General features: G+C 53.7%; 1 protein-coding gene across 1 annotated transcript; it reads left to right on the top strand.

Moving 5' to 3' along the window:
- The first annotated feature begins 941 nt into the window (after positions 1–941).
- LOC142821083 (immunoglobulin superfamily member 1-like) lies at positions 942–15,485 on the top strand. Its single transcript, XM_075911870.1, has 6 exons — positions 942–1,404; positions 3,157–3,447; positions 6,602–6,916; positions 11,130–11,231; positions 12,941–13,107; positions 13,862–15,485. The coding sequence occupies exons 1-6, from the start codon at positions 942–944 to the stop codon at positions 14,006–14,008; spliced, it is 1,485 nt and encodes a 494-aa protein (XP_075767985.1). The 3' UTR covers positions 14,009–15,485.
- Positions 15,486–17,171: the final 1,686 nt, after the last annotated feature.

Consider the following 17,171-nt stretch of genomic DNA (forward strand, 5'->3'; position numbering starts at 1 on the left):
CTCACCCTACTCCATCATGTCCCAGCCCCGGGCCCTGTGAGTGGCAGGACAGAGTGTCACTCCCTCGGCGGGGAAATCCTGTTGAAACACGCCTGGGTTCCCAGGACGGGAGAAGCGGCTCCCACGCCTGCTCTGGGCCTCTTCCTCCCTGGTCCGATGGGGCCACTTCCCACAATCTTGTCAGGTTCTCTGCCTTCCCGCGTTTTATGAGCCATAAGGGATCTGTTGACAAAGGCTTTCCTTAGCGATAGATCTGTGTCTAGACTGTCGCTTTTCAGTGCCTAACCTCCGTAGCGAAAAAAGCACAGGCCGCGTTTATGCTAATGAAGCATGGGATATTTAAATCCCCACTTCATTAGCAATTTCACCCAGCCTAAGCTGCATCCCTCTGCCGGCAGAGGGATCCAGTCTCGACATACCCCTGGTGCTCACAGCTGAGACAGGCACCCCCCCATCCCTCCTCCTGGCTGTGCCCTGGGGAGCCCAGTCCAGCCAGTGGACCCCACACAGCGGTGTCTGTAGGAACAGCCACTGCGATGCTAGTGGGCTGTAGCGCCATTCAGCCAATGGTGCCAGAAACTAAGCTGCTGTTCATGGGGCCATGGCACCGTTGGCAAGTGTGAAGTTCCCTGGGGACTGAGGGCTCTGAGGTACGTCTCTAGCATGTGCCCTCAGTGCAGGGCAGCCTGGTCTGTGCCTGCTGGGGGCAGCTCCCTGACACCCCGGCCTCAGCTGCACAACCACCTCCCAGACCATGCTGGCTGAGCTGCCCTGGGCAGGAGCTGCCTCCTCACGTACCCAGCAGGGGAGGCTGGTCCCACTGGGTTCCCGCAGGGAGATCTCTGCTGCCCACAATGACATTTGCAAACTGACTGACCTGGTATCGTCTTCCCCTCCCCTCCCAGGGCCTGGCAGATCTCTGGATGCGCTCTGGGTCATGCATGTGTCCCTGCTGTATTCACCTGTCCATCTGGGAGAGCCAAGCAGGGAAGAACCAGCCTGGGTCTCTCAGCCTGGGGCAGGCAGCTCTGGGCAGGGAGACTGGAGAAGTTTGTGTGAGGGAGTCAGGGACTTGGCTCATCTATCTCCCCTCCCCACTTCTCTCCCTCCCAGAACGTCCACCTCGCCCCAGCCTGTCTCTGGACCCTCCTCATCCCATCTACATCCGAGGGGAGCGGGTCACCCTCAGGTGCTCTGGTCAACTGAATGAGAAAGCAGCAGGATACAGGTTCTTCAACCAGAGCGGGGAGAAGATCTCTAGCAGGGACTCCAGCCAGGGCACCTGGCAGATCAGCACGAGTGATGCAGCCGCCAGCCAAGCCTACACCTGCCTGTACTGGAGAGTGGAGCGTGGGCGAGAGATCCCGTCAGAAAAGAGCACCCCTGTCTCGGTGTCAGTGACGGGTGAGACCCTGTTCCCATGAGGGGACGAGCTGGGGGACCTTTCTCCATCCCTACCCAGATACAGCTCCCAGTGCCCCCGGCCTCATTCCATCGGTGCCCCCAGACTGGCTGTCCAGAGACACTTTAGCAGAGCCTGGGGCTTCTCCTTGTCCATCCTCTGCACTGACCCCTCTCCTCCAGAGGCTCCTTCCCCCAGCACCATTGTCTGCCCTCCCTCTGCTCCCCACCTGTTGTTCTTAGGCATCCCCCCCCACACACACACTGGTGAGGTTCCTAGCAGGAATCGGTGAGATTCTCAATCTAGGACAGTATTTGCCATGAGCGTGCTTCCTTCTCGAAGTAATTTTGCAAACCCTGGCTAGTCCCACCCATGGACCACCAGAGAGGGTACCTTTGGGGCCACTACCATTAGCCAGTGTACCCCACACTTCCTGTCTTCCAACCTCACCCAGGTTGTGGGATGGGATCTGAAATCCCCGTGAATGCACAACAACTGTAGCGGGGGTCTCCGTTGGGCAAAGGCAGCCACCACCCCAGTTCACACAGAGGTTTGGCTGCAGCCTGACTCCACCAAGGCAGTGGTGGGGGTTCCATTCACCTGCACGGGCACCAGTATCTTGGCTTCATCCCATATCTGTGACCTTTGGGCATGTGCTGCTGGCCAGCCATGGTTACCATTCTGAGAGAGCCGTCCATGCCACTCCCTCGGCGGGGAAGTCCTGTTGAAACACGCCTGGCTTCCCAGGACGGGAGAAGCGGCTCCCGCTCCTTCTCTGGGCCTCTTCCTCCCTGGTCTGATGGGGCCACTTCCCACAATCTTGTCAGGTTCTCTGCCTTCCCGCGTTTTACGAGCCATAAGGGCTCTGTTGACAAAGGCTTTCCTTAGCGATAGATCTGTGTCTAGACTGTCGCTTTTCACTGCCTAACCTCCGTGGCGAAAATGCACAGGCCGTGTTTATGATAATGAAGAATGGGATATTTAAATCCCCGCTTCATTAGCAATTTCACCCAGCCTAAGCTGCATCCCTCTGCCGGCAGAGGGATCCACTCTCGACATACCCCTGGTGCTCACAGCTGAGACAGGCACCCCCCATCCCTCCTCCCGGCTGAGCCCTGGGAAGCCCAGCTCAGCCAATGGACCCGACACAGCGGTGTCTGTAGGCACAACCGTTGCGATGCTAGTGGGCTGTAGCGCCATTCAGCCAATGGTGCCAGAAACTAAGCTGCTGTTCATGGGGCCATGGCACCGTTGGCAAGTGTGAAGTTCCCTGGGGACCGAGGGCTATGAGGCACGTCTCTAGCATGTGCCCTCAGTGCAGGGCAGCCTGGTCTGTGCCTGCTGGGGGCAGCTCCCTGACACCCCTGGCCTCAGCTGCACAACCACCTCCCAGACCATGCTGGCTGAGCTGCCCTGGGCATGAGCTGCCTCCTCACGTACCCAGCAGGGGAGGCTGGTCCCACTGGATTCCCGCAGGGAGATCTCTGCTGCCCACAATGACATTTGCAAACTGACTGACCTGGTATCGTCTTCCCCTCCCCTCCCAGGGCCTGGCAGATCTCTGGGTGCGCTCTGGGTCATGCATGTGTCCCTGCTGTATTCACCTGTCCATCTGGGAGAGCCAAGCGGGGAAAACCAGCCTGGGTCTCTCAGCCTGGGGCAGGCAGTTCTGGGCAGGGCGACTGGAGAAGTTTGTGTGAGGGAGTCAGGGACTTGGCTCATCTATCTCCCTGCCCCACTTCTCTCCCTCCCAGAACGTCCACCTCCCCCCAGCCTGTCTCTGGACCCTCCTCAGCCCATCTACATCCGAGGGGAGCAGGTCACCCTCAGGTGCTCCGGTCAACTGAATGAGAAAGCAGCAGGATACAGGTTCTTCAAACAGAGCGGGGAGCAGATCTCCAGCGGGGTCTCCAGCCAGGTCACCTGGCAGATCAGCACGAGTGACGCAGCCGCCAGCCAAGGCTACACCTGCCTGTACTGGAGAGTGGAGAGCGGACGAGAGATCCCGTCGGAAAAGAGCCCCCCTGTCCTGGTGTCAGTGACGGGTGAGACCCTGTTCCCATGAGGGGACGAGCTGGGGGACCTTTCTCCATCCCGACCCAGATACAGTTTCCACTGCCCCCTGTCTCGTTTCATCCGTGCCCCCAGCCTGGCTGTCCAGAGGCATTTTAGGAGAGCCTGGGGCTTCTCCTCCTCCATCCTCTGCACTGACCCCTCTCCTCCAGAGGCTCCTTCCCCCAGCACCATTGTCTGCCCTCCCTCTGCTCCCCACCTGTTGTTCTTAGGCATCCCCCCCCCCACACACACTGGTGAGGTTCCTAGCAGGAATCGGCGCGCTTCTCAAGCTAGGACAGTGTTTGCCATCAGCGTGCTTCCTTCTCGAAGTAATTTGGCAAACCCTGGCTAGTCCCACCCATGGACCACCAGAGAGGGTACCTTTGGGGCCACTACAATTAGCCAGTGTACCCCACACTTCCTGTCTTCCAACCTCACCCAGGCTGTGGGATGGGATCTGAAATCCCCGTGAATGCGCAACATCTGTAGTGGGGGTCTCTGTTGGGCAAAGGCAGCCACCACCCCAGTTCACACAGAGGTTTGGCTGCAGCCTGAATCCACCAGGGCAGTGGTGGGGGTTCCATTCACCTGCACGGAAACCAGTATCTTGGCTTCATCCCATATCTGCGACCTTTGGGCACGTGCTGCTGACCAGCCATGGTTACAATTCTGAGAGGGCCGTCCCCTTTGCAGCCGCCCTATCTCCAGGGTCCTTGGCGGTATAATCATTAACAACTACACAAGGGATACCCCCTCTTCTCTCTCTTCCCTATTTTTCTGGGGGGGGGAGGCAAGTCTGTCCCCTCGCTTTTCTGCTTGTATTAGGGGAGAGATCGTACCCACATTCTCCACCATGTGTGGTGGGGTGCTCCCTCCTGCCCCATCTGGCAGACCACGAGGGACCCTGAGTCCACAAACCCAGGCACTGACTATCCCTCTAGAAAAAGGACCACTGGCCCAAGTCAATAAGCTCTGTCTCTGTACGGCCCTTTATGGCAAGACCTGTGCTGGCAGATCAGGGGTACAGCGGGGCTGCACCCATGGGAGAGGGAGCTGGGCTCACCCTACTTCATCAGGTCCCAGCCCCGGGCCCTGTGAGTGGCAGGACAGCGTGTCACTCCCTCGGCGGGGAAGTCCTGTTGAAACACGCCTCGGTTCCCAGGACGGGAGAAGCGGCTCCCGCGCCTGCTCTGGGCCTCTTCCTCCCTGGTCCGATGGGGCCACTTCCCACAATCTTGTCAGGTTCTCTGCCTTCCCGCGTTTTACGAGCCATAAGGGATCTGTTGACAAAGGCTTTCCTTAGTGATAGATCTGTGTCTAGACAGTCTCTTTTCGCTGCCTAACCTCCGTGGTGAAAATAGCACAGGCCGTGTATATGCTAATGAAGCATGGGATATTTAAATCCCCTCTTCATTAGCAATATCACCGAGCCTAAGCTGCATCCCTCTGCTGGCAGAGGGATCCAGTCTCGACATACCCCTGGTGCTCACAGCTGAGACAGGCACCCCCCATCCCTCCTCCTGGCTGTGCCCTGGGCAGCCCAGCCCTGCCAGTAGACCCCGCACAGAGGTGTCTGTAGGCACAGCCGCTGCGATGCTAGTGGGCTGTAGCACCATTCAGCCAATGGTGCCAGAAACTAAGCTGCTGTTCATGGGGCCATGGCACCGTTGGCAAGTGTGAAGTTCCCTGGGGACTGAGGGCTCTGAGGCACGTCTCTAGCATGTGCCCTCAGTGCAGGGCAGCCTGGTCTGTGCCTGCTGGGGGCAGCTCCCTGACACCCCCGGCCTCACCTGCACAACCACCTCCCAGACCATGCTGGCTGAGCTGCCCTGGGCATGAGCTGCCTCCTCACGGACCCAGCAGGGGAGGCTGGTCCCACTGGGTTCCCGCAGGGAGATCTCTGCTGCCCACAATGACATTTGCAAACTGACTGACCTGGTATCGTCTTCCCCTCCCCTCCCAGGGCCTGGCAGATCTCTGGGTGCGCTCTGGGTCATGCATGTGTCCCTGCTGTATTCACCTGTCCATCTGGGAGAGCCAAGCGGGGAAAACCAGCCTGGGTGTCTCAGCCTGGGGCAGGCAGTTCTGGGCAGGGCGACTGGAGAAGTTTGTGTGAGGGAGTCAGGGACTTGGCTCATTTATCTCCCCTCCCCACTTCTCTCCCTCCCAGAACGTCCACCTCGCCCCAGCCTGTCTCTGGACCCTCGTCATCCCATCTACATCCGAGGGGAGCAGGTCACCCTCAGGTGCTCTAGTCAACTGAATGAGAAAGCAGCAGGATACAGGTTCTTCAACCAGAGAGGGGAGCAGATCTCCAGCGGGGAATCCAGCCAGGGCACCTGGCAGATCAACACGAGTGACTCAGCCGCCAGCCAAGCCTACACCTGCCTGTACTGGAGAGTGGAGCGTGGGCGAGAGATCCCGTCGGAAAAGAGCCCCCCTGTCTCGGTGTCAGTGACAGGTGAGACCCTCCTCAGCCCATCTATATCTGAGGGGAGCTGGTCACCCTTGGCTCCAATGTGTGTGAAAGCAGCAGGATACAGGTTCTTCTATCGTAGGAGGGATCAGATCTCCAGCGGGGTCTCCAGCCAAGACACCTGGCAGATCAGCCTACACCTGCCCGTACCTGGGCCCTCCCTGGTGCACTGGCAGTGGAGGGAGGACACAAAATGAGCAATGTTGCCTTTGTCCACCTTTGACCCTCCCCCCAAATGTGGTCTCAATACAAGGCTGCCATGGACACACCAATCCAACATGGCCCTGATGGTAGATTCTGAACAGGGCTCTCAGGTCTCAAACAGCCTGACAAGAGGGGAGGGGATCCCACAGTCAATGGCTCCCTGCCCCACCTTCCCCCTCTCCCCCGGTCTGTCGAAGGCTCAATGAAGCATTGGCCACGGAGGTGGACACAAAACGAGCAAATTGCCTATGTCCACCTTTGACCCATATATCAGCCCCACATTGTGTGGGAAGGACTATGGCCCGGCTCCTGCTCGTTTCTGTGAGGAGCCCCTGGGGACCCTGTTATCTCTCCAGAGCCTCTGGTTTCATTGCAAAATTCAGCTGTGAATGAACCAAATTCTGGGCTCCACTTTCTCCCCTCCCAGGCCCCTAATGGCCCCTCTTCTCTGTTGCTCCCCACAGATCCCCCTCCCCAGCCAGAGCTGAGTGTGGATCCCCTGTCTCGAGTGGTGAGTGAAGGGTTTTCCCTGAACATCACCTGCACGGCCCCTGGGGAGACCCATGAGCGGAGGTTTCACTTCTACAAGGATGGAGTCGAGCTCATTGCTGGGGAGCCCGGCACCAGCTCTGTGAATGTCTCTGTGCTCAGCATCCCACGGGCCAGTCCCAACATTACTGGGGATTTCACCTGTGGGTACGAGAAGAATGTGTCTGGGAGGTGGATCCCGTCCCCAAGGAGCCGGGCTGAGAACGTGACTGTGAATGTCACAATGCCAGGTGAGTCTGCTGCTGTCTGCTAACATCTCCCCCAAGGTCCCCTTCCCTAACACCCACACTTCCTCCATGCTCTGGCGGTACAAGCAAGGGCAAGGCAGGGCAGGGCAGGGCACAGTGGTGTTACAGGGTAGGCAGGCAAAAGAAGGACAGACACACACAGACAGGAAGCAGACAGACAGAGGACATGTGGCAGAGGAGTTCATCACAGATCCTAGAGGCAGAAAAATCTTTGATACCACGGGCAGGATGCTGAGCAGTGACATAACCAGCTAGTTCCATTCATGATTCTCCATCTCTGCAGCTCACGGCTTCCGCTGGGTCCGGGAGCTGGCCGTGGGCGGCTCCTTCTTCCTCATCAATGGCCTCATTTTTCAAGTCTCCTACCGCTGCTTCTAGATGCAGGTCCCTGGCTTGTTCTGCTGAGGGGCCTTTCATCCGGGGCCTTGGATCCTCCCCACAAGTTTTCCCATTTGCTGCAATCACTTAGCTTGAATTTCAACCGGAGGGGGAAGTTCTAGTGGAAAAGCAAAGAGTGAGACCTTGGAAACATCCGCAGGGTCTGAAAGGGCTTTGGGCACCACGAGCATTTCAGCCACCAACAGAACTACAGCTGTGTCCATGGCGGGGCACGGCCACTTTTTCACAGCTGCATAACTCCTGTGCACAGAGATTGCTTCTTTGGTGTGAACCCGGCTCCCCAGTATTCATGTCCCGCACGCAGATGTGAAAATGTGGGTCTGTGTTCTGCCTTGGGAAGAATAACTTCCCAAACTGCATGGAAAAATAATATCACAGGGGAGTATATGTGAGAGTGACACAGGTGAAGATACGGCTGTTCTCTGAGACCCTGTGAAATCTGTATTTGAACACAGTGCAATGGGATGTGCCTGGAATGGGATTGCTTTTCCTAAAACCAACCAGGAAAGAGACAGAATCACCCAATTGAAGACAGTCCTCCCCACTGACAGAACCAGGTGATTGTGGAAAGAGATTGACCCAAAAGGTGCCAGAGATATAGGCTGAACCTGAAGTAGGTTTGCTTCTCTGTACATCTTCCAACAAAGCCCTGGAGAGGAGGTGTCGACTCAGCTATTGATGGGGCTGGAGATGGGCTACCCAAGTGACCAGCCTGCTTCTTGAGCAAAGGCAAAGCCCATCAAGAGACGTGCTCCCCTGGAGAATGGACAATGTTCAAAGCCTCTTTCCACTAACATGGCTTCCACAGCCACGTCAGTCTTCTCTTATCTCATAATTAACTTCTGCAGAGCAGCCAAGTCTTAAAGCTCTTTGTGGAATCATCACGTTTCCTATGGTTCCAGAAACTTGTTATTTCCGAGGCAACCTGACTTGGGGCCTCATCCGCCAAGATTTTCAGTCTCACTTGTTGATTTTCTTTTCCTTTCTCCCACTCTGCCAGGAACCAAAAGCTAGTTTCGATCTCCAAGCTAAGTGCCTGCTTTCCAATTAACCATTAACGAGGTCGTATTCTCTTTGTTTAATCCATGGTGTCTAATGCACATGGTGGCAGTTGATTTGAACACAATATGAGATCCAAACATGCACCTTAAATCCAGGGTAACATACTAAAACTGGCCACCTCATAGGTGGAGACCAGACCAGGTCACATGACTGTTGATTTTGCTCAAAATAGGAATTAGTCTCCTAAGCGTGTCTCTTGTGTTCTGATGTTACTACAAAATGCTGGTATGTACCTGCCTGGAATCACCTCATTGATAAAGACCGTACCAAATTTTTCAAGGGGATCTTTCAGTGTTTGAACTAAAACGATAAACACACACAGTGTGGAGAGAACCAGGACCATGTTTGGAATATGAGTTTGCCAGAGGAGGGGTTATTTCCTGCCCTGCCAAAGAAGGCCTCAAGACAATCAACTGTGGAACAGGAGAGGGCAAAACTTTTGGTGGATTGTGTCCCCTGCTCCTTGGAAGTGGAGACGAACGTGTGAATGAAAGTCCCCAAGGAAAAGAAACTGAATCGATTTGTCTGTTTGAACTCAAAAGGGCCAGAGACTCTGCATTGAAACCAGAGATCCCCGTGAAATGTGTCCTCAGTTTGCCCGGAGAAACCCTGTGACTAGACAGGTCCCTGCAGCTCTGTCACTCTTTGGATTTAGATGGGAACTCTTTGGGTTGTGTCTCTTTCCTGGATGAATTTTGCAGCTAGCTCTCTCCTTCCTTTTTCCTCGTGAATAAACTCTCATAGCATTTACCACAGACTTGGCTTTCATGGGTCTTTGTAATGTGTCTGTGACCAATTAATCTGGGGTAAGCGACTGTCGGTTTGGCCTGAGCTTTTGACCGTAGGGACCAGTTCTCTGTCTTTCAAGGACTCCCTGTGGCACGTTAGACCCTCCAAACACCAGTTTAAATCACACCTAAGCACACCGCTGCACCAGGGCTTGTTTCGGTGACTATTCTATGAGTGGGCAAGATCACAAGCTGGTATCAATGGGTCAGACTTAGATGGGGTCAATAGGCCATAGCTCAAGTAGTGTGAAAGGGGCCAGATCCCCTGAGGTGTTACACTTCTACGAAGCACACGGGGTCTTTATAGGGGCAAAAGACAACTCACCATCTGTATTGAGAATACATTGGGGAAGCAGAGAGCATACACTAACATACACAGACAGACACAATCCCCCAATCACAGTTATGATTACCAGTCCATGGTCTGTGGCCAGCCTGTTTGAGCCAGGGCGGAGGAGCGAGTGGTGTATTGGTCCGAACTGATGCTCCAGTCATGGCAGGACGCCCTTGCTCTTAAGGCAAAACTGTTCTCCTTTGCTAATTAAACAAATTAAATTAAATTAATAGAAATTGCCCATTTCCTACAACTGGAAGGGACCTTGAAAGATCATCAGCTCCAGTGCCCTGCCTTCACAGGAGGACCAAGTAGCAGCCCTGACAAATTTTTGCCCCAAATCCCTAAACGGTCTCCACAAAGTTTGACCTCACACCCCTGGGTTTAGCACACCAACGCTCAAACCACTGAGCTATCCCACCCCCCGGTTTTCCCCCATCAGGATCAGTGGGTTTTCCCCTTCTTCTGCTGTTTTTTCTGATGGGTGTTTGTTCTTTCCAGTTGTTTCTCTTGCTCCTTATCGTCTTTTTTATGCCAGGCTAATTGGGTTTTGATCACAAATATTTTGTCCCGATGGATAAATGCTTGTCTTCCTTCAGAGCCCTCAGTTTGCCCACTGCTTCCATCTCGATGGGGCGGGACAGCAATCTTCACCATCGTTACATCTGTTCTTGGTATCTTTCTAGAATGTTTGGCCTTCGCACTTATCCCTTCACCTTTCCTCGCATGCATGTTGGTCCTTCCCGGTGGTTTTAAAATGTGCCTTGTGTTCTTATTCTACTAAGCCATGATGATTGCTTAGACATCTTATCTTTGAGGCCAGTGTGTATTTAATATCCCCTTAAAATCTTTGCAAAGATTTCAATTGAAGTGAAGCCTTGGAACTTGGGTGAATTAAAAGTCTGAGATCAGCTCCACAAAGCCCAGCACCATCTCCGTGAATGTCTCTGTGCTCAGCATCCCAGAGGCTGGTCCCAACAACACTGGGGAATTCACCTGTGGGTACGAAGAGAACAGGGGTGGGAGGTGGGTCCTGCCTCCAGGAGCCAGGCTGTGACTGTGACTTTGAGGGTGAAACATCGCTAATACCTTAATCCATCTCCCTGTGTTGCTCCCATTGGAGGAGACCCAACCCCCAGAGCTCTCATGGGAAAAGGGGGTTGGATGAGGAGACAGATCTCACTTGGTGATAGAAAAACCCCATTTCTACCTCCCCGGCCTCCCATGTCCTTTCCAGCTCTGACACTTCAGTGGCCTAGAATCTGGGCACCTCACGACGGTGTGACTAGAATGAGCCCTTCAGTGCCACTTTTAGAGCTGGAGAAATGAGGCAAAGAGGAGCGAAGCCTCAGAGGTGACTTGTGGATTATCAGGGAGTTGCCCCCCACAGACAGTGTCAAAGACCAGCCCCATCACCACTGGGCCATCCTCCCGCACTTCAGAAAGATCATCAAGCCGGTACAAACTGAAAGTGCAATGGCCACCACAGAGAGGGGTTATCACAGGAAATCTCTTGCAAGGCTGGATTGCTCTGAGGGGCTCAGATCTTTTATCACGGCTGCCGGACTGTTCTCATTTGCTCTCCCTTCTCTTTCCTTTGTACCCTGAACAGCCTTGCAAAGGGTCCATTATATTCTGCTGGGAACTGGTGGCATCTTGCTTCTGATCGCAGCCCTGACTGCTCTGCTCTGCTACTGCCGCAGGAAGAAAAGAGGTGAGTGAAAGGAGGCGAGAGGCTGGGATCTCCCACCTGTGCCTCAGATCTGGTCTAGTCCTAAAGATTCAATAGTGATCGCGGTAAAGAGTTTAAAGTATTCACAACCACAAAGGAACCTACCGTGGTGCAGTGTGGAAAGCAAATGGATCTGTATATTTTACGTCTGTCTGTCTGTCAGTCTGTGAGTCTATTTGTTGAAGAACGTCTCCACAACAGTAAGAGCCAAGACTCCCAAACTTCATATGCAGCTTCCTCTTCCCCTAACTGATAGCAGGGTTAGGGTGTGATTTTGCCCAGAACAAAGGGAAGAGCTGAGAATGGGACTGTGTTCCAGCATGTGGAAAGGAAGGGGGCAGAGAGAGGAGGGACATGATACTGAGCATGGCCACTGAGGGCAGTGAGCCCGCAGGGGAGAGTTATATGCAGAATGACTCCTGAGAGACAGTGGCCAGTTGGACTGCAATTCTACCACCTTGCCTGCCACCAGAATGGGTAAGGAGCCCCAAACCCATCCTCCTGAGTCCTTGTCTGCAGCACCAGGGGAGCTGAAGAGACACAGAAGGCCTCTGATGGCCTGGAGGGACTAGAGGGCATAAGGCCCCTAGCAGCCATGGGCCTGTGGGGAGGCAGAAGGCCCCTTGTCATTGGGGAGGGTGCGGGGAGGTTGTTTGTGGGGGGAAGAACATAAGGCCCTTGTTGGCCAGGGGCCTGGAGATGGGGAGACAGAAGGCCCCTTGTGGCCAGGAGGGAGAGAAATCCCTTCGAGAAGGGGTCACTGACCTGAGATCTTCCTCACCCCGAAATCTTCACTCTTGAACCCCCGACACTTCATCCTCCAGCCCTGCCACTCCACATCTCCAAGGCCCTGCCCTGGGTCCTGCACCCACCACACTACGGCTCTGTCTACCTTGGCAAGATTTAGTGCCACCTGCCTACACTGGCCGTGAGTATTTGCGCAAGAACACTGATGTTCTTCGGTATGAAATCAGTGCTTCTTGCGCAAATTCTCTGACGCTCCTGTTCAGGGATAAGTCCTCTTGTGCAAGAGGCCAGTATAGACAGATAACATTAATTTCTTGCGCAAGAAAGCCCGATGGCTAAAATGGCCATCGGCGCTTTCTTTCGCAAGAGAGCATCTACACTGACACGAATGCTTTTGCGCAAAAGCACATCTCTTGCGCAAAGGCACATGCCAGTATGGACGCTCTCTTACTCAAATACTCTAACACAAAAACTCTTGTGTTTAGAGTATTTGTGCTAAATCTTGCCAGTCTAGATGTAGCCTACCACTCCCCTACCCTGAAGGGCCTGTGCAAGACTGGGTAAGTCTGCTAGCCTACAATAGGCAGGGTAAGTGAGGTATTTAACGTTGAAGGAGAGGACAAAGTATAGGAAGAAGACAGACACCTAAAAGGGTATCGTTACACTGTCAAATGTATATTGGCACAAATTCGACTTCTCCACACCTGATATCAAACTGCCAACTCAGCCGAAGTTTGGTTTAAGACATAGAATTTCATTTGACATCAGCACTAAGACTCCTGGTTGTGATCAGGGTGAAGGGAGAGGAAAATAATGTCTAAGTTGCAGAAGTCTCCAGGTCTCTTGCGTGAGAAAGAATGTTTTTAAACAGCGTGACCGTGGGCACGAAGCTGAGTTTGCGTCGTTTGCTCAAGGTCATGCCCTGTAGCCGGTTGTTTCCTCAGGGTATGTCCCCACCTCAGCTCCCTTCTTCCACGGTTCTGCACTAGTTCCAAAGACTCCAAAACGCACGGAAGGTGTTGAGCTTGGAGAACATGCCAGGAACCTGGATCCAGGCCATGACAGCAAGGGATCAAAAGCCACGGGCGCTGGAGCGGATCATACAGAGCAGGTAACATGACTGCATTGAAAGGCTAAGTTCAAGAGCCAGCAGAATCCAACCTCTTAGAACCGACAATGCCTGAATTGTTGCCGAGGCCTCACATATTGCTTCCTCTGTAGGGTGTGGCTGTCAAAAAACAGCCACAAAAAATACTTCCCAGTTTGTTCATGCAGGTAGAATGGGCTGGGAATTGGCCTTCCCTTTCGCCAAACCACCACTGAATCACAGACATGTAGGGCTGAGCGGGGACCTCAAGAAGTCATCGGTTCCGGTCTCCTGTGATAGCGTTACTTCAACATGGACCAGCCCAATGGGTCTTTGGCCTTTGACAGAGATTTCCCAGGTCACCTGTTCCAGAACTAACTGCCATTAGAGGGAGAATATTTCTTGTAATGTCGCATCTAAGTGTCCCTTGCCACAGACAAAACCCATTCTGCCTTAACTTCAGTAGACATAGGAAAGAACTGGTCACTGTCCTCTTTACAACATTGGCTTAGCAGATGTCTATCTCGTCCCTCATTAGCCGTGTCACTCCAGAGTGAACGTGCTCTGTCTGGACCCCCCCAGTTTGCCCCCATGTTCCTAAATGCGCAGAACTGGACACACCTCTCCAGCTGTGGCCTCCCTAGTCCAGAGTACAGCAGGACAATTATCTCCCAGGTCTCCTCCTGTTCAAACACCCAAGAATGCCAGTCGCCTCTTTCTCATCAGCAGCATCCCTGCACCCCTCCCCTCTCACCATTTCTCTTTCCTCCCCCACCAGGACTCAGAAGTCACCTACGCACTCTTAGATATCCAGGCATTAGAGACCCACTCGATCCGGTCGAAAAACAAAGCAAAGCCTGCTGAAGATGAACAAGTGTTGTACAGCAACGTGGTGACAACCTTCCCCCAGAAAGCAGCTAAATAAGAGGGGAATCCCTCTCTCTGTTCCCTGCATCTTTCCCCCTCCTCCAAGGATCTGCATCCTTCACCCTTTATACCCCAACAGCCCTTGTCTGGCAGGTGGCAAAGTTCCCACCCAAGTCACTGCAGGTGAAATATTTAGCCAACAGCATCTTGTCAAGTATCATGGAAAAACTGGTGTCCCCTGGTCATGAATATCGCTGTGTGACGTGTGTCTGGGTTGTGTCGAAAGGGTTACACATGTAGCTGGAACTACGTTAGAAAGACAAGCCAGACTCATACCCAGCACTGTGGATTTATGAATTTTTGTAGCTCACGTGAGTTCCCTGTGAAGAAACATCACCTAGCTTAGGTGCTCCTGCAAGTCTGACGCCAGCTCTTACTTAGCTGCAGGTGTTAGCTAAGAGCTGACAACCTCATCACTGGAGACTAGGCAAAGCCACCCGGGTGTTAGGATAAGAATGTGTTGACTGTTCCTTGATATAAATATTAAATTTGTAAGAATGTGCTTAATGTTTAGAATCTATAAAATGTTTCTGTGTTGCTGCTGCCTGTGTGAATCTTACCGGTCATGGTGCATGTCATGTTATCAGTTGATCATTAAGAGTTTCCTTTGTAAACTGTGAACATCTACACACTCTGGAGAGAAGTGTGACCAAGTGTGAAATACTAGAGCAGGGCTATTTCCTGCCCAGCGTGGACCATCAGAGTACGAAACACTTGCTGTTGGCTTCCGAGACCCGTGGACTGGAGACGAGCATGTGAACTGATTCCATCCTCCTGATCTCTGGAGGAAAGGGAGTAAAAATCCCCGAAAAGAAGAAAGTAGTTTTGGGTTGTTCGAACGCTGAAGGGCCAGAGACTCTGAACTGAAGCCAGATATTCCGTGGGTGGCTGTTTGGGTCGGCCTACAAACCCATTTGAATAACAGATGACCGGAGCTGTGTCGCTCACCAGATTTAGATGGGTACGACTTGGGGTGTCTCTTTCTAGCTGTAACCTGCAGAGAACTTGCTTATTCCCTTTTTAATAAACCTTTATGCTTTGTCTACACTGACGGCTTTTGCCAGCAGAGAGTTTGCAAATGAAGCTCTGATTAGCATTTTGTCATGCTTCATTTGCATAATGTAGTCGAGTCATTTTTGCCAAGATCCTTATGCCTCTCCCGGAGAATTGGAGTGGGGGCTGGGGATTTGGCTGCCCGAGACTTGCAAAGGGCGAGCTCCCCTCCTCCCGCCCTGAGCACCAGACCGTGGTGACTGCAGCACCTAAGCTGAGCAGTGACCATGCGTGAGACTGAGACTTCCTCTGACTCCGTCCCCCGCCCTGCACTCACATTCGTCCAGCAGCTGAGCTGAGAGCCCAGCTCCCAACCCGGAGCCACTGGCTCAGCATGGAGCCAACTCGCCTCCTCCCTCTGCTGGGTAAGTGCCCTCCTCAGCCCCCAGCCCTCCTGCGTGTGTGTTGTCCAGCAACCCCCCAAATCCTTCAGTGTCTTCTTTCCCCTCCCCAGAGCTCTCGCCCCTCCCTTTTCTTCTCCCCCAGCCTCTCTCCAGATGCTCCCCAGGCCGGTGTCCCCTGCAGGTAACGACGTCTCCCATCCGTATCTGGGTGCTCGTGGTCTGTGTGAGTGCAGTGGGGGAGGCATTTCTCCCTATGGGGCTTAGGATCTTCTGTGGGATTTGGAATTGCAAGTTGGGGAGCCCCTGTGACAAGCCTTCCCTGGGCCAGGCTGCATCCCATGAACCTGCCCCAGCAGCAGCTCCAGCCAAGGTGATGGCTCATGGATGGCTGGTGGGTCCCAGCAAAGACCATAGAGGAAAAGGCCATAGGGGAGAAGCTGCCCACATCTCCATGGGGCTACCCAGCCCCTCATGGGCAGTCCCAGCAGAGAGAGCGAGGGCTAGAGAGGCCATGGAGACTGAGCTCCCCCATCCCCATGGCACTGAGCGCCCCTGGGTAGGGTCCATTGCTGTGGGGCTGTGTTAATGGGGGGGAGGGGTCTCTCTGCCCCAGCTCTGGGCTCCCAGAGAGGACACAGGGCCCCAGCTCTGAGCAGCACATCAACAGCTGGTTTTGCAGAGACCCCGGAGAAAATGTGTTGGTGGAAAAAACTCCCCTCTCCCCCACATCCGCCTGAGCTTTGTTGTTTCTGCTCAGTTCCTTCTACTGCCGGGCCGGCCGGCTGGTCGGTTCAACATCCCCAGACACAGGCAGGACCCTTCCCCCACAGATCCACTCCGTGTCCCTGGGGGGAAAGGCAGATGCTGTCCTGGGTTCTTGCCCTGGTCCCTGAATTGCTCCTTGGCTCAGTCTGCATCTGCTGGACATGGGTGGGGATGCTCCTGGGGGCAGCAGTCTGTGGGGCGAGGGAAGCTGAAATTTTCCCAGCCCGACAGAGGGTGGATCCATCTTCTAGTAGGAGACTTCTGGCAGGCAGTTCGAACTAAGGGGATTTAAAAATGGCACCCGCCCGGGAACATACAAATGAAGCCGGGGATATTTAAATCCTGTGCTTCATTTGCAAGTTCAAATGCCTACATTAGCCACCCTAGTTTGGACTAGGGGGCTAGTATAGACATACCCTGAGGGGGACATGATAGCTGTTTTCAAATACCTAAAAGGATATTATTAGGAGGAGAGAGAAAAATTGTTCTCCTTGGCATAATTCCTGTGCAATGAGTTTGCTTCTCTGGTGTGAACCGGACTCCCCAGTATTCAGCCCCTCAGACACAGCTGTGTAAATGTGGGTCTGTACTCTGCCTTGTGTGGAATACCCTCGCAAACCACACTGGCAAACAGTATCACAGGGGAGTATACATTCGAGCACCACAGGCGGAGATACGTCTGTTCTCTCTGAGTCCCTGTGGAATCCGTATTTGAACAGAGCGCAATGGGACATGCCTGGAATGGGATTGCTTCTCCTAACACCAACCAGGAAAGAGGCAGAATCACCCAATGGAGGACAGTCCTAGGAGGTTGAAGCAAGACTAGCCAGAGACATAGGGTGAGCCTGGAATGGGTTTGCTTTTCCATACACCTTGCACGAGAAGTCAGACAGCGACATGGGGCATATGCCAAATTGAGCTACACCACATGTGTGAAATGAGGCAAAGCAGAGCCAAGTCCTACAGTCTCCTGTAGCAGGAAAGTGGCACCAGGGACTG

The sequence above is a fragment of the Pelodiscus sinensis genome, chromosome 30 (assembly GCF_049634645.1).
Source record: "Pelodiscus sinensis isolate JC-2024 chromosome 30, ASM4963464v1, whole genome shotgun sequence".
NCBI lineage: Eukaryota > Metazoa > Chordata > Testudines > Trionychidae > Pelodiscus > Pelodiscus sinensis.